Source organism: Myxocyprinus asiaticus, chromosome 48 (assembly GCF_019703515.2).
Source record: "Myxocyprinus asiaticus isolate MX2 ecotype Aquarium Trade chromosome 48, UBuf_Myxa_2, whole genome shotgun sequence".
NCBI lineage: Eukaryota > Metazoa > Chordata > Actinopteri > Cypriniformes > Catostomidae > Myxocyprinus > Myxocyprinus asiaticus.
In genome coordinates this window covers 8,099,282-8,126,468 of record NC_059391.1, presented here as the reverse complement: position 1 = coordinate 8,126,468, position 27,187 = coordinate 8,099,282, and the positions used below count along the sequence as shown (strand labels likewise).

Genomic DNA, 27,187 nt, shown 5'->3' with positions numbered 1-27,187 from the left:
CGAGGAGCTGACGAAGTCGTGGGAGGCACCTTTTACTGCCCGGCCCCGATTCCACAGTTCCCCCGCTCTCACTACCCTCTATGGCGGCCAGGGGCTATACGGTGATTCCTCCAGTTGATATGGTGCTCGTGCTGCACCTATGCCTGCAGAGGACCGCCACCTGGAGAGGACGCCCTAAGCTCCCGTCCAAGCCCTGTAGGCTCACGTCGTCCCTGATGGCTAAAGCCTACAGCGCTGCTGGACAAGCCACCTCTGCCTTGCACGCCATGACTCTCCTGCAGGTCCACCAAGCCAAGGCGTTAAAAGAACTGTACGAGTGTAGTTCCGCCCCAGATTTGATGCAGGAACTGCGCTCGGGACCGACCTCGCTCTCCGAGTGAAGAAGGTCACGGCGCGGTCTCTTGGGCGGACGATGGCCACACTAGTGGTCCAGGAGCGCCACCTTTGGCTCAACCTGGTCCAGATGGGCGAGGCCGACAAGACACGGTTCCTTGCTGCCCCCATTTCCCAGGCGGGCCTATTCGGTGACACCGTCGAGGACTTTGCCCAGCAGTTCTCGGCAGTGAAGCAGCAGACGGAGGCAATCCGGCACATCTTGCCCCGGCACGGCTCAAGATCCCGCACACTATCTGCTCGTCGCCCACCGCAGGAAGCAGATGCCACCCGTCTCACAGCCGGCACCTAAGAACCCACGGAGGTCTTCAAAGCGCCCCTGAGACGGGCGACTCAGGGACGAAGGAACCCACTCACTTGGAGCTGGAAAAAAGACCACTCCATCCCCCGGTGGAGGGCCAGGCGGAAAATCTTTTGTTGCCTTTTTGTTTGATTTTGCCACATGCCCAAGTGGCTGCGGTACCCAACAGTTCAGCAAAAGAGCGGCTTCCTTCCTCCCTGGGTCACATACCCGGTGTGTACGATCGTCACCACGACTACCATCCACAGGTTTTTTGGCGCTCTAGCAGTGGCCTTTCTGCCCCTGAGCGCCCAGATGTGGCACACAGCCACCCCCGATGTGGCAGTCTCCACAGGTTATGAGGACAGGCCTCTTCCTCCCCCATCCCAGGCTGTTCCGGGGGTGGTCACAAGGAGCCAGGTAAGTGCTTCGATGTCCCTAAACTCAGCACAGCCACGACGTGGTGTGGCACCTCGAGCTCTGCCCCGCCGCGAGGCCCCACCTGCCGGTACATCCTACGACGTTGCCCGCTTGGTCCCCCTTGCGCGGAACTTGGACGTGTGGCTCGCGCTTTCCAATCTGTCGCGATGGCTGATCCGGACCATCCGACTCGGCTACACGATTCAGTTCGCCAGGCACCCGCCCAGGTTCAGCGGTATTCACTTCACCTTGGTCAAGAGCGAAAACGTTGCCACCTTGCGTGCGGAGATCGCTACCATCCTATGGAAGGGCGCAATAGAACCTGTCCCTCCAGCCAAGATGAAGAAAGGTTTTACAGCCCCTACTTCATCGTACCTAAAAAAGGCGGTGGGTTGCGGCCAATCTTGGACCTGCGAGTACTGAACCGGGCCTTACACAGACTCCCGTTCAAGATGCTGATGCAAAAACGCATTCTGGCAAGCGTCCGGCATCAAGATTGGTTCACGGTGGTAGACCTAAAGGATGCGTACTTCCACGTCTCGATCCTTCCTCGACACATACCCTTCCTGCGGTTTGCATTCGAAGGTCAGGCGTATCAGTACAAAGTCCTCCCTTTCGGCATGTCCCTGTCTCCTCGCGTCTTTACGAAGGTCGCAGAGGCTGCCCTTGCCCCGTTACGGGAGGTGGGCATTCGCATTCTCAACTATCTCGATGACTGGCTAATCCTAGCTCACTCTCGAGACATGTTGTGCACACACAGGGACCTGGTGCTCTCACACCTCAGCCGACTAGGGCTTCAGGTCAACTGGGAAAAGAGCAAGCTCCTCCCAGTTCAGAGCATCTCTTTTCTCAGTTTGGAGTTGGACTCAGTCTCCTTGACGGTGTGCCTTACGAACGAGCGCGCCCAGTCGGTGCTGGCCTGTTTGAAGGCATTCAAAAAGAAAACAGCGGTTCCACTGAAACTTTTTCAGAGGCTCCTGAGGCATATGGCATCCTCGGCAGTGGCCACCCCGCTCGGGTTGATGCATTTGAGGCCTTTCAGCACTGGCTCCAGACTCGAGTCCCAAGATGGGCATGGCGCCATGGGACACATCGTGTGGTCATCACGCTGGTCTGTCACCGTCTTTTCAGCCCTTGGATGACCTCTCCTTTCTACAGGCAGGTGTTCCTCTAGAACTAGTCTCCAGGCGCATCGTGGCCACGACAGATGCCTCCAAAACGGGCTGGGGCGCTGTTTGCAATGGGCACGCAGCCGCCGGCCTCTGGACGGGTCCACGACTGCATTGGCACATCAACTGCCTCGAGTTGTTGGCAATTCTGCTCGCCCTGCGGAGGTTCCGGCCGTTGATCCAGGGCAAGCACGTATTAGTTCGGACAGACAACACAGCAATGGTAGCATATGTCAACCGCCAAGGTGGTCTGCGCTCTCGTTGTATGTCACAACTCGCCCGCCGTCTCCTCCTCTGGAGTCAGCAGCACTTCAAGTCGCTGCAAGCCACTCACATCCCGGGCAACCTCAACACTACAGCGGACACACTGTCATGGCAGGTTACCCTCAGGGAAGAGTGGAGACTCCACCCTCAGGTGGTTCAGCTGATTTGGAGTCGATTCGGACAGGCACAGGTGGACCTGTTCGCCTCCCAAGAATCCTCCCACTGCTCGCTCTGGTACGCCCTCACCGAGGCTCCCCTAGGCATAGACGCACTGACACACAGCTGGGCCCCTGGCCTGCACAAACATGCATTTCCCCCAGTGAGCCTGCTTGCACAGACCCTGTGCAAGGTCAGGGAGGACGAGGAGCAGGTTGTCCTGGTAACACCCTACTGGCCCACCCAGATGTGGTTCTCGGACCTCACGCTCCTCGCGACCTTCTTTCTCAGGGACAGGGCACCCTCTGGCACCCGTGACCAGACCTCTGGAATCTCCATGTCTGGCCCCTGGACGGGACGCGGAAGACCTAAGTGGTCTACAACCTGCGGTGGTAGACACGATCGCTCAGGCTAGGGCCCCCTCTACGAGGCACCTGTATGCCTTTAAGTGGTGTCTGTTCGCTAAGTGGTGCCCAGAGATGCGCAGTCGGTTCAGTGCTTTCCTTCCTGCAGGAGAGGTTGGAAGGGAGGCTGTCCCCTTCCACCTTGAAGGTGTACGTTGCCGCCATAGCAGCACACCACGACGCAGTCAACGGTAAGTCCTTAGGGAAGCACGACCTGATCATCAGGTTCCTAAGAGGCGCCAGGAGGCTGGTTCCCTCATGGGACCTCTCTGTATATCTTCAGGGTCTACAGAGAGCCCCCTTTGAGCCTTTGCAGTCAGCTGAGCTTAAGGCACTCTCCTTGAAGACTGCCCTCTTGACTGCGCTCACTTCCATTAAGAGGGTAGGTGACCTGAAAGCATTCTCTGTCAGCGAAACGTGCCTGGAGTTCGGTCCGGGTTCTTTTTTAGGGAGTGGAAAAAAGAGAAGAGGAAAAGAGGCCATGACTGGGTTAAGCCTGTCTCTATCTCTTGGGTAGTCGACTTGTCCCCAAAAAGGGCCATTCGACACTCATAACTATGTTGGGGGAGGTTACGTGTCACTACATCGACACAACGTCTTGTTCCCTCCATCAGGGAACGGAGGTTACACAAGTAACCATGACGTTTTCAGCTCAAAGTAAGTAAATGTTTGATTTTTTCAAGGCTGAAGTAGCAAAAGTATTCTCATTAAATGAAATTTCCAAACAGAGCTCTTACTATTATACAGTGAAATCTGATCTCATCTCCCCTCTGTCACATTATCAACTGCAACTGTAAAAACTTTGAATGTGTAATGTGATCCAGCAATCAGATTATTTATTGTGATGAAGGTTTTCTCAGTAATTTCATTGACAGTCACATTGGTATTTTTATATTCTACTCTGTAATGGGAGCTTTGACCGTTTGGTTTAGTCCAGTTTAGTGTGACAGATGATGTTGTAATATTATCAACTCTGAGATTCATTATGACATCAGGCTTTGTGAGTGAAAAACTGTTGACATTTGGGATTAAAATGTGAATCCTAAAAACTTTTAATCAAATAATGCACCGGTCTATAATAATAATATTAGTTCTTTCCTCATTAATATGTTTATTAGGAAACATATAAGTAGATAACGTACTAGTATAGATTGAGATCCTGATTGGTTGGCCTTCTGTCACATTATCTGCTGCAACAGCTGTGATGTTCAATGTGTAGTTGACACCAGCAGTTAGTCCAGTGATGATATAGGATGTGTGATTGGTTACTGTTTCGTCTGTTTTATCACCAGTCCATTGAAGTTTGAAGGAAGATCTATTTCCAATTGGTTCATCCCATTTCAGAAACACAGATGAAGTTGTGAAGTCAGAGACATTGAGATTCCTGATCACATCTGGCCCTGTGTTGGGAAGACAGAAAAAAGATTATGATGTATTTTACAAAGGGAGAAGTACAAAAAAAAAGACTGATGTTTTTATCTTTGGGTGAATTATTCCTTTATGGCATTATGGCAACCAATTCAAAAATACCAGATATTGACTTTACTGTCTGAACAAACAGATTTGATTTTACCACTAACAAAAAAAAAAAAAAAAAAACAGATTTGGAAAGCAAATTGGAACTGAGTGCAGTGTGAACAAATACTGTAAGTATAAGAGCAGAAGAAATACAGAAGATGGACAGTTTTCAGCTCAAAGTAAGTAAATGTTTCATTTTTACAAGGCTGAAGTCACAAACATTTGCTCATTAAAATGAAATTTCCAAACAGAGGTCTTACTGGTATACAGTGAAATCTGATCTGATGTCCCCTCTGTCACATTATCAGCTGTGACTGTAAAAACTTTGAACGTGTACTGTCATCCAGGAATCAGATTATTTATTGTGATGAAGGTTTTCTCAGTAGTTTCACTGATAGTCACATTGTTATTTTTATATTCTACTCTGTAATGGGAGCTTTGATCATTTGGTTTAGTTCAGTTTAGTGAGACAAATGATGTTGTAATATTATCAACTCTGAGATTCATTATGACATCAGGCTTTGTGAATGAAAAATGAGTAAATTTTTATAGCAATAATAATAATGAAAAAAAAAAACATTGTGAAGATTCATACTTGGAAAAGGGTTTATCAATAAAAATAATGTTCATTTGAAAATGTATCTATATCAGGAAACATAATAGTAAAAAAACATACTAGTATAGACTGAGATCCTGATTGGTTGGCCTTCTGTCACATTATCTGCTGCAACAGCTCTGATGTTGAATGTGTAGCTGACACCAGCAGTTAGTCCAGTGATGTTATAGGATGTGTGATTGGTTACTGTTTCATCTGTTTTATCACCAGTCCATTGAAGTTTGAAGGAAGATCTATTTCCAATTGGTTCATCCCATTTCAGAAACACAGATGAAGTTGTGATGTCAGAGACATTGAGATTCCTGATCACATCTGGCCCTGTGTTGGGAAGACAGAAAAAGATTATGAAGTATTTTACAAAGGGAAAAGTAAAAAAAAAAAAAAATAAAAATGGATGATTGATGTTTTTATCTTTGGGTGAACTATTCCTTTATGGCATTATTGCAACCAATGCAAAAATACCAGATATTGACTTTATTGTCTGAACAAACAGATTTGATTTCACCACTAACAAAATAAAAAGAAGAAGAAAAAAAAACAGATTTGAAAAGCAAATTGGAATTGAGTGCAGTGTGAACAAATACTGTAAGTATAAGAGCAGAAGAAATACAGAAGATGGACAGTTTTCAGCTCAAAGTAAGTAAATGTTTGATTTTTTCAAGGCTGAAGTCACAAAAGTTTGCTCGTTAAAATGAAATTTCCAAACAGAGGTCTTACTGGTATACAGTGAAATCTGATCTGATCTCCCCTCTGTCACATTATCAGCTGTGACTGTAAAAACTTTGAACGTGTACTGTCATCCAGCAATCAGATTATTTATTGTGATGAAGGTTTTCTCAGTAGTTTCATTGATAGTCACATTGTTATTTTCATATTCTACTCTGTAATGGGAGCTTTGGCCGTTTGGTTTAGTTCAGTTTAGTGAGACAGATGATGTTGTAATATTATCAACTCTGAGATTCATTATGATATCAGGCTTTGTGAATGAAAAATGAGTACATTTTTATAGCAATAATAATAATAAAAAAAATAATAAAAAAAAACATTGTGAAGATTCATACATGGAAAAGGGTTTATCAACAAAAATAATATTCATTTGAAAATGTATCTATATCAGGAAACATAATAGTAAAAAAACATACTAGTATAGACTGAGATCCTGATTGGTTGGCCTTCTGTCACATTATCTGCTGCAACAGCTGTGATGTTCAATGTGTAGCTGACACCAGCAGTTAGTCCAGTGATGTTATAGGATGTGTGATTGGTTACTGTTTCGTCTGTTTTATCACCAGTCCATTGAAGTTTGAAGGAAGATCTATTTCCAATTGGTTCATCCCATTTCAGAAACACAGATGAAGTTGTGATGTCAGAGATATTGAGATTCCTGATCATATCTGGCCCTGTGTTGGGAAGACAGAAAAAGATTATGAAGTATTTTACAAAGGGAAAAGTACAAAAAAATGATTGATGTTTTTATCTTTGGGTGAATTAATCCTTTATGTCATTATGGCACCAATGCAAAAATACCAGATATTGACTTTACTGTCTGAACAAACAGATTTGATTTCACCACTAACAAAAAAAAAAAAAAAAAAAAACAGATTTGGAAAGCAAATTGGAACTGAGTGCAGTGTGAACAAATACTGTAAGTATAAGAGCAGAAGAAATACAGAAGATGGACAGTTTTCAGCTCAAAGTAAGTAAATGTTTGATTTTTTCAAGGCTGAAGTCACAAACATTTGCTCATTAAAATGAAATTTCCAAACAGAGATCTTACTGGTATACAGTGAAATCTGATCTGATCTCCCCTCTGTCACATTATCAGCTGTGACTTTAAAAACTTTGAATGTGTACTGTGATCCAGGAATCAGATTATTTATTGTGATGAAGGTTTTCTCAGCAGTTTCACTGATAGTCACATTGGTTATTTCATATTCTACTCTGTAATGGGAGCTTTGATCATTTGGTTTAGTCCAGTTTAGTGAGACAGATGATGTTGTAATATTATCAACTCTGAGATTCATTATGAAATCAGGCTTTGTGAGTGAAAATTATAGGCATTTGGGGATTAAAATGTGAGTCCTAAAAACTTTTAAACAAATAATGCACCAATCTATAATAATAATATTAGTTCTTTCCTCATTAATATGTTTATTTGGAAACATATAAGTAGATAACGTACTAGTATAGACTGAGATCCTGATTGGTTGGCCCTCTGTCACATTATCTGCTGCAACAGCTCTGATGTTCAATGTATAGCTGACACCAGCAGTTAGTCCAGTGATGTTATAGGATGTGTGATTGGTTACTGTTTCGTCTGTTTTATCACCAGTCCATTGAAGTTTGAAGGAAGATCTATTTCCAATTGGTTCATCCCATTTCAGAAACACAGATGAAGTTGTGATGTCAGAGACATTGAGATTCCTGATCACATCTGGCCCTGTGTTGGGAAGACAGAAAAAAGATTATGAAGTATTCTACAAAGGGAGCAGTAAAAAAAAAAAATAAAATAAATAAAAAAAATAAAAAAAAGTATGATTGATGTTTTTATCTTTGGGTGAACTATTCCTTTATGGCATTATGGCAACCAATGCAAAAATACCAGATATTGACTTTAACGTCTGAACAAACAGATCCGATTTCACCATTAACAAAATGACAAAAACAGATTTGGAAAGCAAATTGGAATTGAGTGCAGTGTGAACAAATACTGTAAGTATAAGAGCAGAAGAAATATAGAAGATGGACAGTTTTCAGCTCAAATTAAGTAAATGTTTGATTTTTTTCAAGGCTGAAGTCACAAACATTTGCTCATTAAAATGAAATTTCCAAACAGAGATCTTACTGGTATACAGTGAAATCTGATCTGATGTCCCCTCTGTCACATTATCAGCTGTGACTGTAAAAACTTTGAACGTGTACTGTGATCCAGGAATCAGATTATTTATTGTGATGAAGGTTTTCTCAGTAGTTTCATTGATAGTCACATTGTTATTTTCATATTCTACTCTGTAATGGGAGCTTTGGCCGTTTGGTTTAGTCCAGTTTAGTGTGACAGATGATGTTGTAATATTATCAACACTGAGATTCAATATGACATCAGGCTCTGTAAGAGAGAAATTATAGACATTTGGGGATTAAAATGTGAATCCTAAAAACTTTTAAACAAATAATGCAACAATTTATAATACAAATATTAGTTAATTCCTAATTAATATCTTTATTATGAAACATATACGTAGATCACGTACTAGTATAGACTGAGATCCTGATTGGTTGGCCTTCTGTCACATTATCTGCTGCAACAGCTCTGATGTTCAATGTGTAGTTGACACCAGCAGTTAGTCCAGTGATGTTATAGGATGTGTGATTGGTTACTGCTTCGTTTGTTATATCACCAGTCCATTGAAGTTTGAAGGAAGATCTATTTCCAATTGGTTCATCCCATTTCAGAAACACAGATGAAGTTGTGAAGTCAGAGACAGTGAGATTCCTGATCACATCTGGCTCTGTGTTGGGGAAAGAGAAACAAAGATAAGTGGTGGTAAAAGGGGGAATTGAAAAAATATACGAATGACACAGTTATGAATTCATATAGCATTTGTTTATAGGACTGTCTCAGAGAGAATGCTTAAATGCCATCTGACATAATTATTGTTTTCATCTAAAATATTACAGATTGCAAAGCACATGCTCATATTAGTAAACATTGCAGTTTAAACATCCAGAACATTTCTATTCTAAAAAAAATAATAATAAAAACAAATTAAAAAAACACTTCTAGTATGCCATGTAAAACAATACTGACTGGAAGTATCTTGATTTTCTGGAACTGATGTGCTAGTAATAACATTGGTGCATGTGAAAATTTGACATGTGCACAAAGACTTTGGCATACAATGAAATTCTGTTAAGCAATTATTAGTACAAAGTACCACATTTACAATAAACTAAATAGAATTTACCTAGAGTGATTACACAATTGTCTATGAATAACACTACTTACTTGTAGGAAACTCTGGGAAATTTATAAACACACAAATGCATTAAGCAGTATTTGCTGACAATAATTTTTTTCATACAATAAAAATCCTGTATTCCAGGAAATATAATTAAATTATATGACAATAACTTCAAACTTTACACATTCTTCCTATTAAAATGCTGTCATAATTCAACTCTAACAGATGTTTAATACTCTTAATGTGATTTGAAATGACAGTACTCACTTGTACTGGAACTCTGTGCATTCATCCCCTGAGGAAGAGATAACGGTTATGTTTATATTTACCAGAGATAGAAATGGATGAAATAAATCACTTAAAACTTGCGTTATATTCTTTAACTATTCTTAAGACTTCAGATTTTTACTTGGACTGCAATTCAGACACTGGTAACAATGCAAGCTGGTAATTGTTTAGACTGTGGGGGAAATCAGATCACCCAGAAGAAGAAACCATCGCAAACATGGGAAGAGAGGCCCTGGGTGAGCCGGGACTCAAACTGGAAACATTCTTGTACCCCATGAAATAAAAATGGGCAGTTAGTCAAGGAGATTGTTTACATGCACATTCTTAAAATGATTATGCTTAATAAGCTGACAACTGAACAAACTTATGTAAGCACCTTAAACAGCATTCCTTTATTGGGGTAAGGTCATAAACGATTTTAAACCGATAAGAACACACAGATTTTTGCCCATTGCCCTGACTTCGCATTGCATGTAAACACCATTAGGTTTGTTGGCTTTCATGCCATGTATATGCAAGTGTTCTCCTGAAATTTGCCTAGAAATACTGCTTTTCTGAATATCATTATTTTCCTAAAGTGTGCAGGAATTTCCCCCTGCTAACTCCTTATTTGAATATTTACTTTGTATAAAGCCACTACACAACAGAAAACTACAGCACATGTCCTCTATTTAAAAAGTGGCTTGTCCTTCTTTAAAAACTGTGCAAAATAAAGCATACAGTACAAGAAAAACTACCTCAAACTCACTTTAAATTCTGATTATGTTCAGTTTGTAGCTGTCCAAAATCACCCCCTATCCACTATGTAGTGCACTATTTCAGGTGCTGGCCATTTTGTAGTAGTGTCCGAATTCTGAGTGAACAACTTGTTCTCTACATTCGTTCAAACATTCGTACCCACAATGCACTCTGATTTCGAGTGTTCATCCGTTGCCCATAATCGACCACTGCAGGAAGGACTGACAAGCTGGGAGAGAGAGAGCATGTACGGGAGAGAGAAAGAGCAAGCGAGAGAGAGACACCAGTTTTCAGCTTACTTCATTCCTGCATTCCTGGAATTTTATTTGCCATTAAGAAGAAGAATTCTTTCTTCACTATATAATTAACTGAGGTGATATAATTGTAACTCAGGAGACTGCACATATTGGAAATTATAATTTTGTGGATGACTCAAATAATCAGTTATCACATGTACTTTAGGTTCTAACATTCCAAGTACGGGTGATAAAATACACAACATGAAAGAACAACCGTTAGTAAGACAATCATCCATCCATCTATCCTAGCTTCTTGGGCCAAAGGCAGGGAAACACTCTGGACAGGTGTCCAGTCCATCACAGGGCTAAGACACACAGACAAACACATTCACACCTTCAGTCAATTTAAAGTCACTTGATCTGCATGTTTTTATACTGTGGGGGAAATCAGATCACCCAGAGGAAACCATCACATACATGGGGAGAACGCACAACACAGAGAAACTCTACACAGAGAGGCCCTGGGTGAGCCGGGACTCAAACGGGAAACCTTCTTGCTGTGAGGTGACAGTGCTAACCACTGAGCCACCTTGCCTTTTATAAAAAGGTCAATGAAACAGAATTGTTTTAAGTGCATACTGTAAGTAATTTCAATTTCAATAAATTTGACGAATTGTCATTAAATTCCCCATGAAATCAAAATGGGCTGTTAGTCAAGGAGATTGTTTACATGCACATTCTTAAAATGATTATGCTTAATAAGCTGACAACAGTATAAGCTCATGTAGGCACCTTAAACATCATTCCTATATTGGAGTAAGGTCATAAACTGTTTTAAACCAATTGGAACACACAGATTTTTTCCCATTACCCTGACTTTGCATTGCATGTAAACACCATTAGGTTTGTTGGCTTTCATGCCATGTATATGCAAGTGTTCTCCTAAAATTTGACAAAAAAATAACAAAATAAACCTTCAGCATATGTGCAATTTAAATGTACAATCTTTCTTGGTGTATACACATTTTTGTCCAACATAAATGTTTTCTAAATCTTTACATGCTTTGAAATTTATAGGACAGCTGTTACTCAAATTTATTTGCTGGTTCAAATGGAAAATGATAAAAAATGTTTGAAAAAATGTTTTTAAATCATATTTGTAATTATAACAAGTTAATTTTTTATTATTGACTGCACACAGGATCGGTCGAGCAAACCAAATCAGGAGCCCTGAAAGGTGCCCCACATCACTGTACAGGGGAAAGAAACAGTAATCTATCATTCATATTTTTTTGTATAAACATACTACAATGAAAACAATAATTGTTCAAATACCTTAAAAAAAATCATATTTATGATGTTAATAAAATATGTAACTGTGTAAATTAGTTATTGTTAAATAAATGGGCGGCAGCGCCATCTGATGTAGACGGGTATATACCACAGCAGAATTGTTAAGAGTCCTAAGTGCAAACAGCGATAGATGCTATAAACAATGTTGTGACAAGATTCTATCACTCTCGCAAGGAGGAAGCGGGAGATGGCGAATCAAACATAAAAGGTATCTTTATTTTCTCTCACTCCAATGCTTTTCAGCACCCACAAATGATGCCCACACACACACAAATGCAAGCTCGGCTCTCTCTCTCTCACTGCAAAACACAAAGAGCTGTTAGAGATAACACCCACAGATGGGACTCCTTACCCTTCTCATCTCCTGTTCTCGCTCTCCATTCACAAATCGGCGCTCGACTACAGCCATACCTTCACATACCCACCATCGCCCGACCTGCCCACTACTCCACCCCCCCATTTCTAGAGGGGAAGTCAGCAACAGCCATCTGCGCCCCGGTCTGTGGACCAACTCGAACTTAAATGGCTGAAGAGTTTATTGTAAATTGGTATATGTCTCATCACTGTCATGACTGCTATGTTGCTCGGAACTGCACCCAAGACTTTCACCCACTGTTGCACTTGTGCATATGGTTGTGTGACAATAAAATGATTTGATTTTGATTTGATTTGAGCTAGATACCAACGGGTGATCCACACGTTCGACCTCTTGGGACAACAAGGCTACCAACCCCCTGTCTGACGTGTCGGTCTGTAACACAAAAGGGAGAGAGAAATCAGGAGAGTGTAATAACGGCTTCACCTGCGTGAACGCCTGCTGACACGGCTCCATCCACTGAACCGGATCTGGTGCCCCCTTTTTGGTAAGATCAGACAGTGGGCTGGTGATGGTCGAATAGTTAGGCACAAACCTACAATAATAGCTAGCCAGCCCCAAGAATTGTCTTACCTCCTTTTTGGTCTTAGGTTTCGGCAGGCTGCAATCACTGCGGTCTTATCAATTTGGGGCCGCACTTGTCCATGACCCAAATAGAAGCCCAGATACCATACTTCCACCCTTCCAATTGCACACTTCTTAGGGTATGCCGTGAGTCCCGCCTATCTCAACAACTTCAGGACAGCCCTCAGATATTGCAGGTGCCACTGCCAACCATTACTGTAAATGATGATGTCAACTAGATGACTGAGGATTCTGTCCATGAGCCACTGAAACTTAGCCAGGGCCCCGAACAAACTGAAAGGGTGACAAATTGGTGAAAACCGATCTGTGTGGAAAATGCCATTTTTTTCACAGGATATGGGAGTTAAGGGGATCTGCCAATATCCCTTTGTAAAATCCAGTGTCAAATAAAAGCGAGCAGTGCCTAACCGATCAAGCAGTTCATCAATCTGAGGCATTGGGTATGCATCAAATTTAGACACCGCATTGAATTCTCTATAATCCACACAAAACTGGACAGAGCCGTCACCACTGGGCTGGCCCAGTCACTGTGGGATTCTTCTTTTACCCCCATATCTAGCATGGCCTTTAATTCTTCCCGAACCACTTTTTTTATGTTTGGGTAATCGGTAGGGACGACTGCGTACCACTACCCCAGGGTTGGTTTCAATATGGTGCTCTATGAGATTTGTATGACCGGGAAGAGGCGAGAACACGTCCGTGAATTCTCTTTGCAACCTGGAAACCTCCACGACATGTGACGGTGAGAGGTGGTCTCTGCAAGTGAGCGGGGTGACTCGATTGGTGGCTTTTAAGTTCACCTCCGGCCTGAACTCCTCCCTCTCTGGAACTACCGTCGTCAAAGTCACGTAAATTTGACGTCCTCTGCCTCTATCTGTTAGATTAACCTCATAATCGATCTACCCGACTCGTCATTTGACCTCAAAGGGCCCTTGCCTCTTCACGAGTAGAGCTTGATGTGGGTAGCAATACAAGGACTTTATCTCCCTGTGTAAATTCTCATAGTCACGCTCCCCTGTTATACAGCTGGGACTGAGGAGTGTACGTGACATGAAAGTAGTGCCTTGATCAGTGAGGATTTCTTTCGTAATCCCCACTCGGGAGATGATTCTGAAGAGTACATCCGAAACGCTACGTGCTGAAATGTTGCATAGAGGCACTGCTTCCGGTTATCACATTGCGTAGTCCACCAGAACCAACAGAAAGCGACGCTCTAATGGCCCGTGAGGTCCATGCCAATTCTTTCGAAGGGGACCTCGATCAAAGGAAGCGGTGCGTAAAGGCACTCTTGGGGTGGCCAGTGGATTCACCCGCTGACATTTATGGCATGCCGTACACCACCTGCGAACATCCCCGTGAATGCCCAGCTAATAAAAATGGGTCATTAAACAGTTTAGTGTTTTTCTCACCCTAACTGACCCGCCATCGGATTATGATGAGTCGTCTGGAATAACATTTCCCGATGGTTCTTCGGTACAAACAATTGGGTTGTATTCTCCTTTGTCTTAGCGTCTTGTGTACAACTGATCCTTAATAACCGAAAAAGTGAGTGCGATGTCTGGCTGGAGGCGTTGACCATCAGTAACTTTCACTTGATCAAAGGCATGCCTAAGAGTCTCGTCTCGTGTGTGCTCCAGAGGGAAATCCCCTGCAGAGAATCCTCTAAGAGCTGGGGAAGCCGAGACTTCCCCCTCCCTTACGTCATTCTGATGTGGAGCTGACATAGACAGCCCCGGCTCCGCCTCCCTAGCCAGTGAATCGCACACAAAACACCGAGACACTTTGTTACAAGACCCATCCACACAAATGTCCCACAATAAAGCGGTAAATGCCAACCAATTTGTACCCAAAATTAGTGGATGGGTGAGGCAGGGACTAAACGCAGCCTCTACACTATGCTTTTGTCCCTGACACTGAATGATGATCATCGCTAATGGTAACCTTCATCGTGGGGCATCGGTCCTGGAAATGTTCAGGACCCCCACAGCTCCAGCAGACCGACCCAGACTTCACGCCCGCACCTGCGGTAGCGGATTCACCAGCCTGTGTGGGAGAGCGGAAAGGGTAAGGGGAAGCCAGTGGGATGAATGGCCCACGGGACCAATGCTTTTCAGCACCCGCAAATGATGCCAACACAAGTGCAGGTTTGGCTCTCTCTCTCCCCTCTCGGTCTGGACTGCCCCTTTTTATCCCTCACTGCTCTCACTGCAAAACACAAACAGCTGTTAGAGATAACACCCACAGGTGGGACTCCTTACCACTCTCATCTCCCAATCTCTCTCTTCATTCACAAATCGGTGCTCGACCACACCCCTACCTCCACAACTGTAAATAGCAACAAAAAGCATGTACTATGCACTAAGTGCAAACAGTGTTAGACAGTGTTATTTGTATAACATACAGTATAGGGGCATCACTGCAGTGTGTTTATTGTGTTTATTTAGAGTACCACAGACACCCTACCACTAAACCTAACCCTTCCCATTCAAAAAATTTTAAAAAACATGTTTTTTACTACAGTAACCATAGTTTCACCATGGTATTTTGTAGTAAAATCATAGTTACCACAAAATTAAACATGGTTACTATATTAACACCATATTACGGTAGTAACTCTATGGTTAATTGGATTAAAACTGTATTCCTTCAAAAAACACGGTTACTACAATATTACTATAGTAAAACCATGGTTAATTTTACATGGATCAGACCTTTCTCTCATCTCCCGGACCTTCACCCCTGATGAAATCATTGCACGGCAATCAACCTTTATATTCATTTGTATTTATTTATTTATAAGAAGTATTAAATAAAATATAGGATGGAACTCGGGTCGTCTGCATGAAGAAATGTATGCGCACCATCTGTTCACACAACACCATTGCAGCAACATGTAGGGGTGCAGGTTATCTTTAATCTCTTAGTTTCCACAAGACTATTTGTGTGCAAATAGCTGCGCTTTATGGCAGGTGCTATTTACACCTAGTGCAAATAGTCACTCCGTTATATACAGGTGCATCTCAATAAATTAGAATGTCGTGGAAAAGTTCATTTATTTCAGTAATTCAACTCAAATTGTGAAACTCGTGTATTAAATAAATTCAGTGCACACAGACTGAAGTAGTTTAAGTCTTTGGTTATTTTAATTGTGATGATTTTGGCTCACATTTAACAAAAACCCACCAATTCACTATCTCAAAAAATTAGAATATGGTAATATACCAATCAGCTAATCAACTCAAAACACCTGCAACGGTTTCCTGAGCCTTCAAAATGGTCTCTCAGTTTGGTTCACTAGGCTACACAATCATGGGGAAGACTGCTGATCTGACAGTTGTCCAGAAGACAATCATTGACACCCTTCACAAGGAGGGTAAGCCACAAACATTCATTGCCAAAGAAGCTGGCTGTTCACAGAGTGCTGTATCCAAGCATGTTAACAGAAAGTTGAGTGGAAGGAAAAAGTGTGGAAGAAAAAGATGCACAACCAACCGAGAGAACCGCAGCCTTATGAGGATTGTCAAGCAAAATCAATTCAAGAATTTGGGCGAACTTCACAAGGAATGGACTGAGGCTGGGGTCAAGGCATCAAGAGCCACCACACACAGACGTGTCAAGGAATTTGGCTACAGTTGTTGTATTCCTCTTGTTAAGCCACTCCTGAACCACAGACAATGTCAGAGGTGTCTTACCTGGGCTAAGGAGAAGAACTGGACTGTTGCCCAGTGGTCCAAAGTCCTCTTTTCAGATGAGAGCAAGTTTTGTATTTCATTTGGAAACCAAGGTCCTAGAGTCTGGAGGAAGGGTGAAGAAGCTAATAGCCCAAGTTGCTTGAAGTCCAGTGTTAAGTTTCCACAGTCTGTGATGATTTGGGGTGCAATGTCATCTGATGGTGTTGGTCCATTGTGTTTTTTGAAAACCAAAGTCACTGCACCCGTTTACCAAGAAATTTTGGAGCACTTCATGCTTCCTTCTGCTGACCAGCTTTTTAAAGATGCTGATTTCATTTTCCAGCAGGATTTGGCACCTGCCCACACTGCCAAAAGCACCAAAAGTTGGTTAAATGACCATGGTTTTGGTGTGCTTGACTGGCCAGCAAACTCACCAGACCTGAACCCCATAGAGAATCTATGGGGTATTGTTAAGAGGAAAATGAGAAACAAGAGACCAAAAAATGCAGATGAGCTGAAGGCCACTGTCAAAGAAACCTGGGCTTCCATACCACCTCAGCAGTGCCAAAGGGAAAAGGAGCCCCTACTAAGTATTGAGTATATATACAGTAAATGAACATACTTTCCAGAAGGCCAACAATTCACTAAAAATGTTTTCTTTTTTTTATTGGTCTTATGATGTATTCTAATTTGTTGAGATAGTGAATTGGTGATTTTGGCTCACATTTAACAAAAACCCATCACAATTAAAAGAACCAAAGACTTAAACTACTTCAGTCTGTGTGCATTGAATTTATTTAATACACGAGTTTCACAATTTGAGTTGAATTACTGAAATAAATGAACTTTTCCATTACATTCTAATTTATTGAGATGCACCTGTATATATTAGTCTATTTTTCAGATTTACACATTTCAATTTCATAACAATATTCCATTAAATTGAATTGTTTAATGTTTACATTTTTTATATATATAAAATTTAATAAATGTTTCCATTTTATTTACAATTATTCCTTCAATTTGATGGAATTGTATTATGAAACTGAAATGTGTAAATCTTAAAATTTTGAGTGTATGATTGGAGGTAGAGAACAACTGAGCACTAACACAGACTTGAACTTGAGTTTAAACAGTCTTTACATCTAAGGTGTTGTGCATGCTGAAATCTAACATTTTGTTATTTTGGGTTAACCGTGACTAGCTTATTCTGAAAGGTTAATATCTTCTGTGAATTCAATAAGTAGCTATCATGAACACATTTACCACCAGGGGGAGACATCGACTAAGCATACGATGGAACTGATAACTTGGTAAAAAATCTTGATCTTTTAGGTTTTCGGTTTACTCTTAAGTACACTGTCCCCTATGACTCAAACTTTCAGGTTCACTATCTCTGCAGATGTTTTATCACATGAATGAACAACTATGTATGCCAACAACAAATCTGTTGAATGGTACATTTAAAGGACATTTATATCACCTGAATTCTATGTTGTGAATGCTTTCATAACTCTAAATGACGTCTGAAATTTTTGTGTGATTTACTTTTTATTCATTTTCCAGACATTTTTAGTGTGACAAAGAACATATCTAGAAATTAGCTTTTCATGATGAAAGGTTCAGTGGGGTAAGACTATTCAACATGGCAAAATAACTTTTAAGGGAAGTGCAGCATACAATGAGCACCTGAGACATTTCATAAAAAGAGAGAAGGAAACTAACTTGTTCCCCCTTAATATTAGAATACAGGAATGGACACACTCTGCTTAAAAAAAAAATCCCAGGTGAAACATTAATACCAATGAGTAATAGCAGTCACAACTTCCTTATACTGAACAGAAGGTCCTCTTAATTGCTAATGGAAATGCAGAGGAAACATTTTAAATACACATGCCATATAGGCTAAATGAAATAAAATACTGAGTTGACTATACTGTTAAATATAAAACCATGTAATTCTCTTTTATTAGTAGGCTTCTTTTTTGATGGAAACAGAACTGTCAATTGTGACAAAGTCCACAAGATGAGCACGATGGCACCACACTTAAAGGTTGTGTCTAGAAGGGATCCCTGTTTCGTCTCAATCAAATCCCTCAAATGCGCAGTCTGTTATGTATAGTCTAAGTATGTGTAACTATGTTCATCAGTTAACTATGTTTATTAAAAGAACGACATATAAAATTAAAGATCAGTTCAAGATGGCTAGCAAAATAACAACAGGAGACATGACCAAACTTAAACGTGCACTCAATAATTCTTTGTTTGTGTTGCGCTGGTCGATGTACTAGCAGTCTTGGACCTATACTGACACCTAATGATGTGGATGCAACATACAGATGCCATTGCAGAAATGCCTTATTTGCTGTCAGACATGATTCATATGTTTTGCAAGCTGTCCAGTAACGGGGGGGGGGGGGGGGGGTTACCAAGATATAGTAGTAGTATTTAGCTGGTCATGTGGTTTCAACATGTCGGCCCACATGAGGCCACTGGCTCCATATAAGTTTATTATTAGTTGTATAATAATATATTATTAGTATTATTCGTTTTTATTAGACTACGGATATGACTAAAGTCTTAATCTCATGTATGTACAAGATTTTTCAGAAATAGTCCAAAATCTGTGCACTCATGATTTTTGAGTGCACATGTCTTGCAAAAGAACTATTTATTTCTAAATGATTAAACTTTTTATTGAGGAAAAATGACACATTTACATGTTATTAATCTGAGAGACCGTCTCGGTTACTGTTGTAACCTCCATTCCCTGATGGAGGGAACGAGATATTGTGTCGATGTAGTGACACTAGGGGTCGCCCTTGGGAGCCCCAAACACCTCTAATCTTTGAGAAAATGCCAACGAGAATTGGCGAGTGGAATTTGCATGCCACTCCCCCGGACATTTGGGTATAAAAGGAGCTGGCTCGCAACCACTCCTTCAGGTTTTGTGCTAAGGAGCCGAGACAAGGTCCTGGCCATTTCAGCGGATAGTACCACATTGTGGCAAGAGGGACACAACATCTCGATCCCTCCATCAGGGAACGGAGGTTACAACAGTAACCAAGATGTTCCCCTTCTGTCACTCACTCAACGTTGTGTCGATGTAGTGACACTAGGGGTACCTATAGAAAAACGCCACAACAGCTGGACCGTATTACGTGAACTGCCGATGCAGGTGCAAGCAAGCTGCTGCGTGCGTGCGTAATAGCAGGTGCATCAGTCTGCACGTAACCTCCCCCAATGCCCCACAAGACGTCAAGTAGTTCCCCACATCTCAGAGGGGGGGAAGCGACATAACTAGCATGGGAGCAGGCCGTGCCAGCCGTGGCCTTTTATCTCTACGTTTCTCTCCACAGAGTATTAGATTCGGCTGGGGCCATCTAACGCTATTATACACATCGGGGAAGATGTTCTTTTCCTTTCCTTTTCTTTCAGGGGGAAAAGACTCAAAGGGGAGGTAACGTGGCAATACGTCACGTGGGCTCACCAGCCACACATGGAAGAGGTGCGGTGGTAGGTCCTGCCTTGAAGGGGAGGATCTCTACAACACAAGCACGTCCGCTGTGGCGTTGAGGCTGCCCAGGATATGAGTGGCCCGCAGCAACCTCAGCCGCTGCTGACTCCAGAGTAGGAGATGGCAGGCGAGTTGCGACATGCGACGAGAGCGTAGGCCACCTTGAAGATTTATATATGCTACTGTCGCTGTGTTGTCCGAATGGACCAACACATACTTTCCCCAGATCAACGGCAATAGCCTACGCAGTGCCAGCAGTACAGCCAGTAACTCAAGGCAGTTGATGTGCCAACACAGCCGTGGTCCTGTCCAGGAGCAAGCGGCTGCATGCCCATTGCACACGGCGCCCCAGCCCAACTTGGAGGCATCTGTGGTGACCACAACACGTCTGGACACTTGCTGTAGGGGGACTCCTGCCCGCAGAAACGCAAGGTCTGTCCAAGGGCTGAATAAGTGGCGGCAGAGTGGCGTGATAGCCACGCAATGTGTGCCGCGGTGCCGTGCCCATCGTGGGACTCAAGTCTGAAGCCAGTGCTGAAGTGTTCTCATATGCATCAACCCGAGCGGTGTGACCGCCGTCGAGGATGCCATATGACCCAGGAGCCTCTGAAAGTGTTTCAGTGGGACCGCTGTCTTCCGCCTGAATGACTTCAGGCAGTTCAGCACTGACTGTGCGCACTCGCTCATGAGGCGCGCTATCATCGAGATCGAGTCTAACTCCATGCCGAGAAAAGAGATGCTCTGAACCGGGGAGATCTTGCTCTTTTCCCAGCTGACACGAAGCCCTAGACAGCTGAGGTGCCTGAGCACCAGGTCCCTGTGTGCACACAGCAACTCTCGAGAGTGTGCTAGAATCAGCCAGTCATCGAGGTAGTTGAGTATGCGGATGCCCACTTCCCTTAACGGGGAAAGAGCTCCCTCTGCGACCTTCGTGAAGACGCGAGGGGATAGGGACAGGCTGAAGGGGAGGACCTTGTACTGATATGCCCTGCCGTTGAAAGCAAACCGTTGGAAGGGTCTGTGACGAGGTAAAACCGAGATGTGAAAGTATGCATCCTTCAGGTCTACCACCGTGACCCAATCTTGATGCCGCACGCATGCCAAAATGTGCTTCTGCATCAGCATCTTGAACGGGAGTCTGTGTAAGGCCTGGTTCAAAACTCGCAGGTCCAAGATTGGCCGCAACCCACCGCCTTTCTTTGGCATGATGAAGTAAGGGCTGTAGAACCCTTTCCTCATTTCGGCTGGAGGTACAGGCTCTATCACGCTCTTGCGCAGAAGGGTCGCAATCTCCGCACGCTGGGTGGTGAAGCAGATGCTGCTGAACTGGGACGGGTGCCTGGCGAAATGAATCGCATAGCCAAGTCGGATGGTCCTGGCCAGCGACGGGTTGGAAAGCACTAATCACGCATCCAAGCTCCGGGCGAGGGTCACTAAGGGGACAATCGCATCTAACGTAGCTGTGGGTGGGGTCTCGCGGCAGGGGGGGAGCAGGGGATGCCACGTCAAGGCGCCTTGCTTCATCTTGAACTCGTGGCTTTGCTTAGGGGGCCCTCGAAGCACTTATCGTGCTCCATGTATCCGCTGTCGGGGGGTCGGCGACAGGGGAGGAGGGACTTTTTGACCATCCTCATAACTCGTCACAACCGCCTGGCCGTGGGTGTGAGTGTGGTACGGTTGGGCGTGTGAAGGCGGGGGGCCCGCGTTCACGACGTCCAAGTCGCAGGTGCTCAGTGTCCGGTCACCGTGATAACGGCGGTCGTAAACACCGATCGTGTGACCCAAGGAGTGAGGAAACCTCTCTTTTTTAAAATGTGGGTACCGCAGCCCGTTTGGGGTGCAGTGAACACAAAACAAAAGGGAACATAAGATTTACCTCCTGGCCCTCCACCGGGGATGGAGCAGTCTGGATACCAGCTCCATGGAAGCAGCGGCCATCTCCCTCCCTGGGTCGTCCATCTCAGGGGTGCTAAGGAGCCTTCCGGGTCCTTACGCGCGGTCGTACGGCAGGGGGTGTCGGCTTCCTGCTGGGGGCTCTACGCTGGGGCCGAGAACTGGGCTCGGGCTGTGGCGGAGCCACCTGTGCTTTCGCCGCCGCAGGGGGACGCCCTCGGCGAGCAGACGGGGTACAGGATCTTGAGCCACGCCAGGGCAAGATGTGCTGTATCGCCTCAGTCTGCTTCTTCACCGCCGAGAACTGCTGGGCAAAGTCCTCGATGGTGTCGCAGAATAGGCCGATCTGGGAGATGGGAGCGTTGAGAAAGCAAGCCTTGTCAGCGTCAACTCATCTCGACCAGATTCAGCCACAGGTGGCGCTCCTGGACCACCAAGGTGGATATCGCCTGCCCGAGTGCTCACCTGGAGGGCGAGGTCAGTCACCGAGCGCAGGTTCTGCATCACATTGGGATCAGGACTACCCACAGGCAGCTCTTTCAGTACCTTGGCCTGGTGTACTTGCAGGAGGGCCATGATATGCAGGGCAGAGACGGCCTGCCCTGCGGCATTGTTGGCTTTAGTCGCCAGAGACGACGTAGTCCTACAGGCCCTGGAGGGGAGCGCCGGACAATCCCGCCAGGTGGTGGCACTTTGCGGGCAGAGATGCACTGCAACCGCCTTATCCACCTGAGGGATCTCCACGTACCAGTGTAGAGGGTACTGGGAGCAGACAAACTGGGAAGTCGGGTTCGGGCTGAATAATGTGCCCTCCACGACCTCGTCAGCTCATCGTGCACTTCTGGGAAGAAAGGGACCGGGGGGGTGGAGGGGGGCGTGGCTGTGAGCGGCGCCCCAAACCCAGGAACCAATCATCTAGCCGTGAGGGCTCAGGGGAGGGTGGAGGGTTCTAGTCCAACACTCGCGGCGGCCCGGGCAAGCATGGTGGTCAGCTCTGCGTCGGGCTCAGAGTGGGCGGGCACACACGAAGGTGGCAGCCCAGTCGAATCCTTGGCATCTGACATTGCCAGCGTGCTCTCTGATGCAGCTATCGAGGACTCATCCTGCTCACAAGCCCCGAAGGAGACATTAAGCTGGCCGTGATGCGAGCTGGTTTCACCTCGGGAACTTGATGGGGGCAAATGAACGTGCTGGGGAAACGGGAGGTCCGCGGGGATATACCCGGCGAGGCCGCGCCCATTGGAGTCCCCAAATCGCCTCCAGAGCCAGCCGGGCTGGCCTCATACCCATAGGTAGAAGGCCCAGTGTGGGGGGCTGCTGGAGTGGCTTTCCCTCCGAGGAAGGAAAGCCGCGACCGCAACGTTGCCATGGTCATGTTCTCGCAATGAGAACACGAACCATCCACAAACGCTGCCTCAGTGTGAGCGCGGCCCAGACACGTGAGGCAGTGTATGTGGCCGTCGGAGGCGTCTTAAAAAGATGTGTCTTTACAAAGACGTTCACGTCAATGTGCTGCTCTAATAGAGGAAAACATACTCTTTGCAGAGATATATACTCTCTTAGTAGCGCTGTCGAAGCGCCCAGGGGCGTACTCTGCACTAAGCGTGCAAAAGGAGAGAAAGCCGCTGGAATGTGCCGTTTATCCAAAAGCATACGCTTCTTTCAAGGTGAATGGACCGGCAATCTGAATGAGTGGTTGCGAGCCAGCTCCTTTTATACCCGTATGTCCGGGGGAGTGGCATGCAAATTCCACTCGCCAATTCTCACTGGCCTTTTCTCAAAGATTACAGGTGTTTGGGGCTCCAAAGAGCGACCCCTAGTGTCACTACATCGACACAACGTCGAGTGAGTGACAGAAGGGGAACATATGTTACAAAAAAAATACAAATTAAACCTTTTTTTTTTTTACCTTTAGTAGTACACAAACCTCTCCTTGTCTGTCCACTGTTGTTATACACCTAATAAGAACTAAGAAATAAATAAATGCAATGGCAAACAAAGATTTTACATAACTATTTCAAAACTTCTTTTTTTTTAAAAATAGGTTGTGATAAAGAATTCTGATTACAGAAAGAATCATACATTTTCCAAGGTCTGCTTTTAATGTGTAATTAGAAGTGTAATAATAATAACAGGCTGTATTTTTCTGCTGTGGCTTTAAGAAATGTCCGTCCATATGTGAAATGAGCAACACTGTTGGTTCGCTGTCCAAAATAGTTTTTTTTACTGCACCGTCCTTCAATGACAGCCTTTTTGCACAGCCTGCATAACAAAGAATCCGTTCTGAAATGTGCCACTTAAAGGAATATTTCGGGTTCAATACAAGTTAAGCTCAATTGACAGCATTTGTGGCATAATATTGATAACCACAAAAATGTATACCGACTTGCCCCTCCTTTTCTTTAAAAAAAGCAAGAATCGAAGTTACAGTGAGGCACTTACAATGGAAGTGAATGAGGGCCAATTTTTGAACATTAAAATACTCACTGTTTCAAAAGTATAGCCACAAGACATAAACAATATGTGTGTTAATGGGATTTTAGAGTGATAAAATCACTTACTAACCTTTTCTGTGTAAAGTTACAGCCAATTTTACAACCTCGTTGCCATGACAATGTAATGTCAACAAACCCTGAAACCCTAAAACGACTTTAAAATTACAATTTAAACAAGTTTACTGCTCAGATAATACATGAGTTATAACAGGATTAATGTTAGTGCTTTTATAAAGTTATAAACTTCACATTTCTGCTTCTAAACCCTCCAGAAATTGGCCCCATTCACTTCCATTGTAAGTGCCTCACTGTAACCTCGATTTTTGCTTCTTCTTTTTTAAAGGAGGGATGAGTCAAATTTTTTTTTTTTTTTTTTTTTGTAGTAGTAGTAATCAACATTATGCCACAAATGCTATCGATTGTGCTTAACTTGTATTGAACCTGGAATATTCCTTAAACTATTGAAATAGACTGAAATTATCAGGGTCCTTGTAACTTTAGCTACTTTTTGCAAATCTGCCCACTCATATTACTGTGACTGTGTGGGCCAAGTTTCTGAATCAAAAATTCAATTTAGTAAATATGAACAAGGTCACTTGAGGCTAACCAAAAATTTCAGAACAAGCCATTTTTATAGCTTATTTTCAATAGATGATCTTTTTGAATTGGGGAGGAAATTTTCAGTTCTGAAATTTACCATGTGTTTGCATTGCACAATTAACGCTTTTATCTCAAAAGATCAAGGAAGAAAATGAATAATAGTTAATAATAGTTTAAGATTGTACTAACTGACTGGAAATTCATTTACAGCCAAATTATATGAGTTACAAAGACTTCTTATATCTAGGGTGACCATACATCCTCTTTTTCCCGGACATGTCCTCTTTTTCGGACCTTAAAAAAGCATCTGGCCGGGATTTCTAAAATTGTGAAAATGTCCGGGATTCGGCTTTAGTTGCATTATGATGTGCAACTGGTCTAATACTTCATTGTGTGTGCGCGCATATTTGCATTGCTTTAACCCCTCTTTGTTAGTCCCGCCTCCTCGCACACCAATTGGTCGATTATAAGAGTCTTGCAGCAACTATTGGCCAAATTCCTGCCTGTCAATCTCTCCGCGAACGTGCAAAGCGCTGTAGTGTTCGGCATCAAACAGTTGCTTGACAGTAGCAACAAATGACAGCTGAGTGGAAACAATGCCTGAACAAAAGTGCAAATTTACAGAAGATTTGCACAAAAAATTCCCATGCTTTCATCCAGGTCGAGATCCGTGGGAAGCAGAATGTTTGACATGTAAAGCTGACACTTATGTGTCAGTTGCTAATAAAGGTGCAAGTGATTTAGAAGCACACATTAGCTTTGCTGCATAAAGGGTCAGCAAAAGGTGATAGTTCATCAGGTAAATTAATGGACTACTTTTTGCGACCAGGTAAAATTATCACATTGCTTCATTTTCTTTTCAAAATAATAGTAATATTAAATGAAGTTTCACTCATGGCATCAAATATTTTATTTTAATACATGAACATTCAAAAGAATGTTGGAAATTTGTATTTATTTATATATATTTATGTTACGCTAATAGAGTGTCTTTTTCACTGTATTAAAGTTTGCATTCATAGTAACACTGTTTTGAACCCTATTCTTCCACCCTATATTCCAAGGTCACAGTTTACCAGTTTGTGATGGTGTTTTTGTTTCGAAGTGCTATTTTTGGTCTAAACACTTGCTGAATGTAATCTCAACTGCTTCTCACTCCCATAGCGTCAAATACTGCAGCTTGTTTAAGAGCCCTGGGCATCACTGTGTATACGCCTAAAGCGCCCCTTAGCATCTTATTGTGGCACGGCTGGTAAGCCCACAAAGGGTATAATAATTTTATTTAAATTATATGTTAAATTATTTTGGGTGTAATTTTGCCATTAATGACATGACATATTGGGTATGATTTTCAATTTGAAAACAGCAACATTTATCAGTTCATGGTGGTTAATGTTTGAATCTCTGTTGTATTCTGTACACATTCTGCTCTATTGAAGTGACTGAAATTTTGTTCCGGTTTTCTTTTTGTGGTTGGCTGATTAAAACAGAACTCTGAGTGTTGCTTCAAGTTTAACGGTAACCACAGGAAGTATCTTTAAATGAAAGATGATGTAGGTAAGGTTCATGTTTTAGTCAGCTGACCACAACTAAAGAAAAACAAACCACATGTAAAATAAGGCCACATGAACTTTCACAAAAAACAATGTGAACTACTAAATGTTGTTGGGTTCAAAATGAATAAATAAACCCTATCTTCTCTCCTACTTTTTCACATACAGGAACAGTTGATTAAATGTGTAGAATTAAATGTGTAATCAATAATACAGCTTTCTTCAGAAATAAACAAATATAATTATATGCATGGACACATTTTACCCAGAAAATCAAGATATTTTGAGAAACTAGCTTTATCATAAAAATATTGGTGCAAGTCTATTAACGTCAAAGGTTTCTCTTTTATAGCCATTGGCTTATGGCAAAATCACAAAAATACACTAAGGGGTGTTTTCGAGTCTAGTGACACGCAGGGCTCTTGCACAAGTGCCAGTATTTTACATTTAGCTACATTTAGCCAAAGCAACTTACAACTGAGGAACAGAGCAAGTGATTTGTCTTGCAAAAGCCAACAGTATGCAGTATCTGTACTGGCAAGTTCTCAAAGTGGCTAGAGTAGTGTAGAAGCTAGCCCAGAAGTAAGAGGCAGACAAGAATTGCCAGTATTTAAGCCTTGGAAGTGAGATTGGGTTGGTAATCTATGCATTTAAAAAAAAAAAAAAAAAAAAATGGTTTCACTGTAAGCATGAGGCT

At 43.2% G+C, this 27,187-nt stretch overlaps 1 protein-coding gene across 1 annotated transcript in view; it reads right to left on the bottom strand.

Moving 5' to 3' along the window:
- The window catches only part of LOC127437314 (receptor-type tyrosine-protein phosphatase eta-like), a 108,079-nt gene that overhangs the window by 60,091 nt on the left and 20,801 nt on the right, over positions 1-27,187 (bottom strand). Inside the window, exons 2-8 of the mRNA XM_051692162.1 lie at positions 9,450-9,477; positions 8,472-8,729; positions 8,066-8,326; positions 7,403-7,660; positions 6,363-6,620; positions 5,281-5,538; positions 4,229-4,486 (exon numbers count right to left, since the gene is read on the bottom strand). Coding sequence (XP_051548122.1) covers positions 4,229-4,486; positions 5,281-5,538; positions 6,363-6,620; positions 7,403-7,660; positions 8,066-8,326; positions 8,472-8,729; positions 9,450-9,477 — 1,579 coding nt within the window. The remainder of the gene's footprint in view (positions 1-4,228; positions 4,487-5,280; positions 5,539-6,362; positions 6,621-7,402; positions 7,661-8,065; positions 8,327-8,471; positions 8,730-9,449; positions 9,478-27,187) is intronic.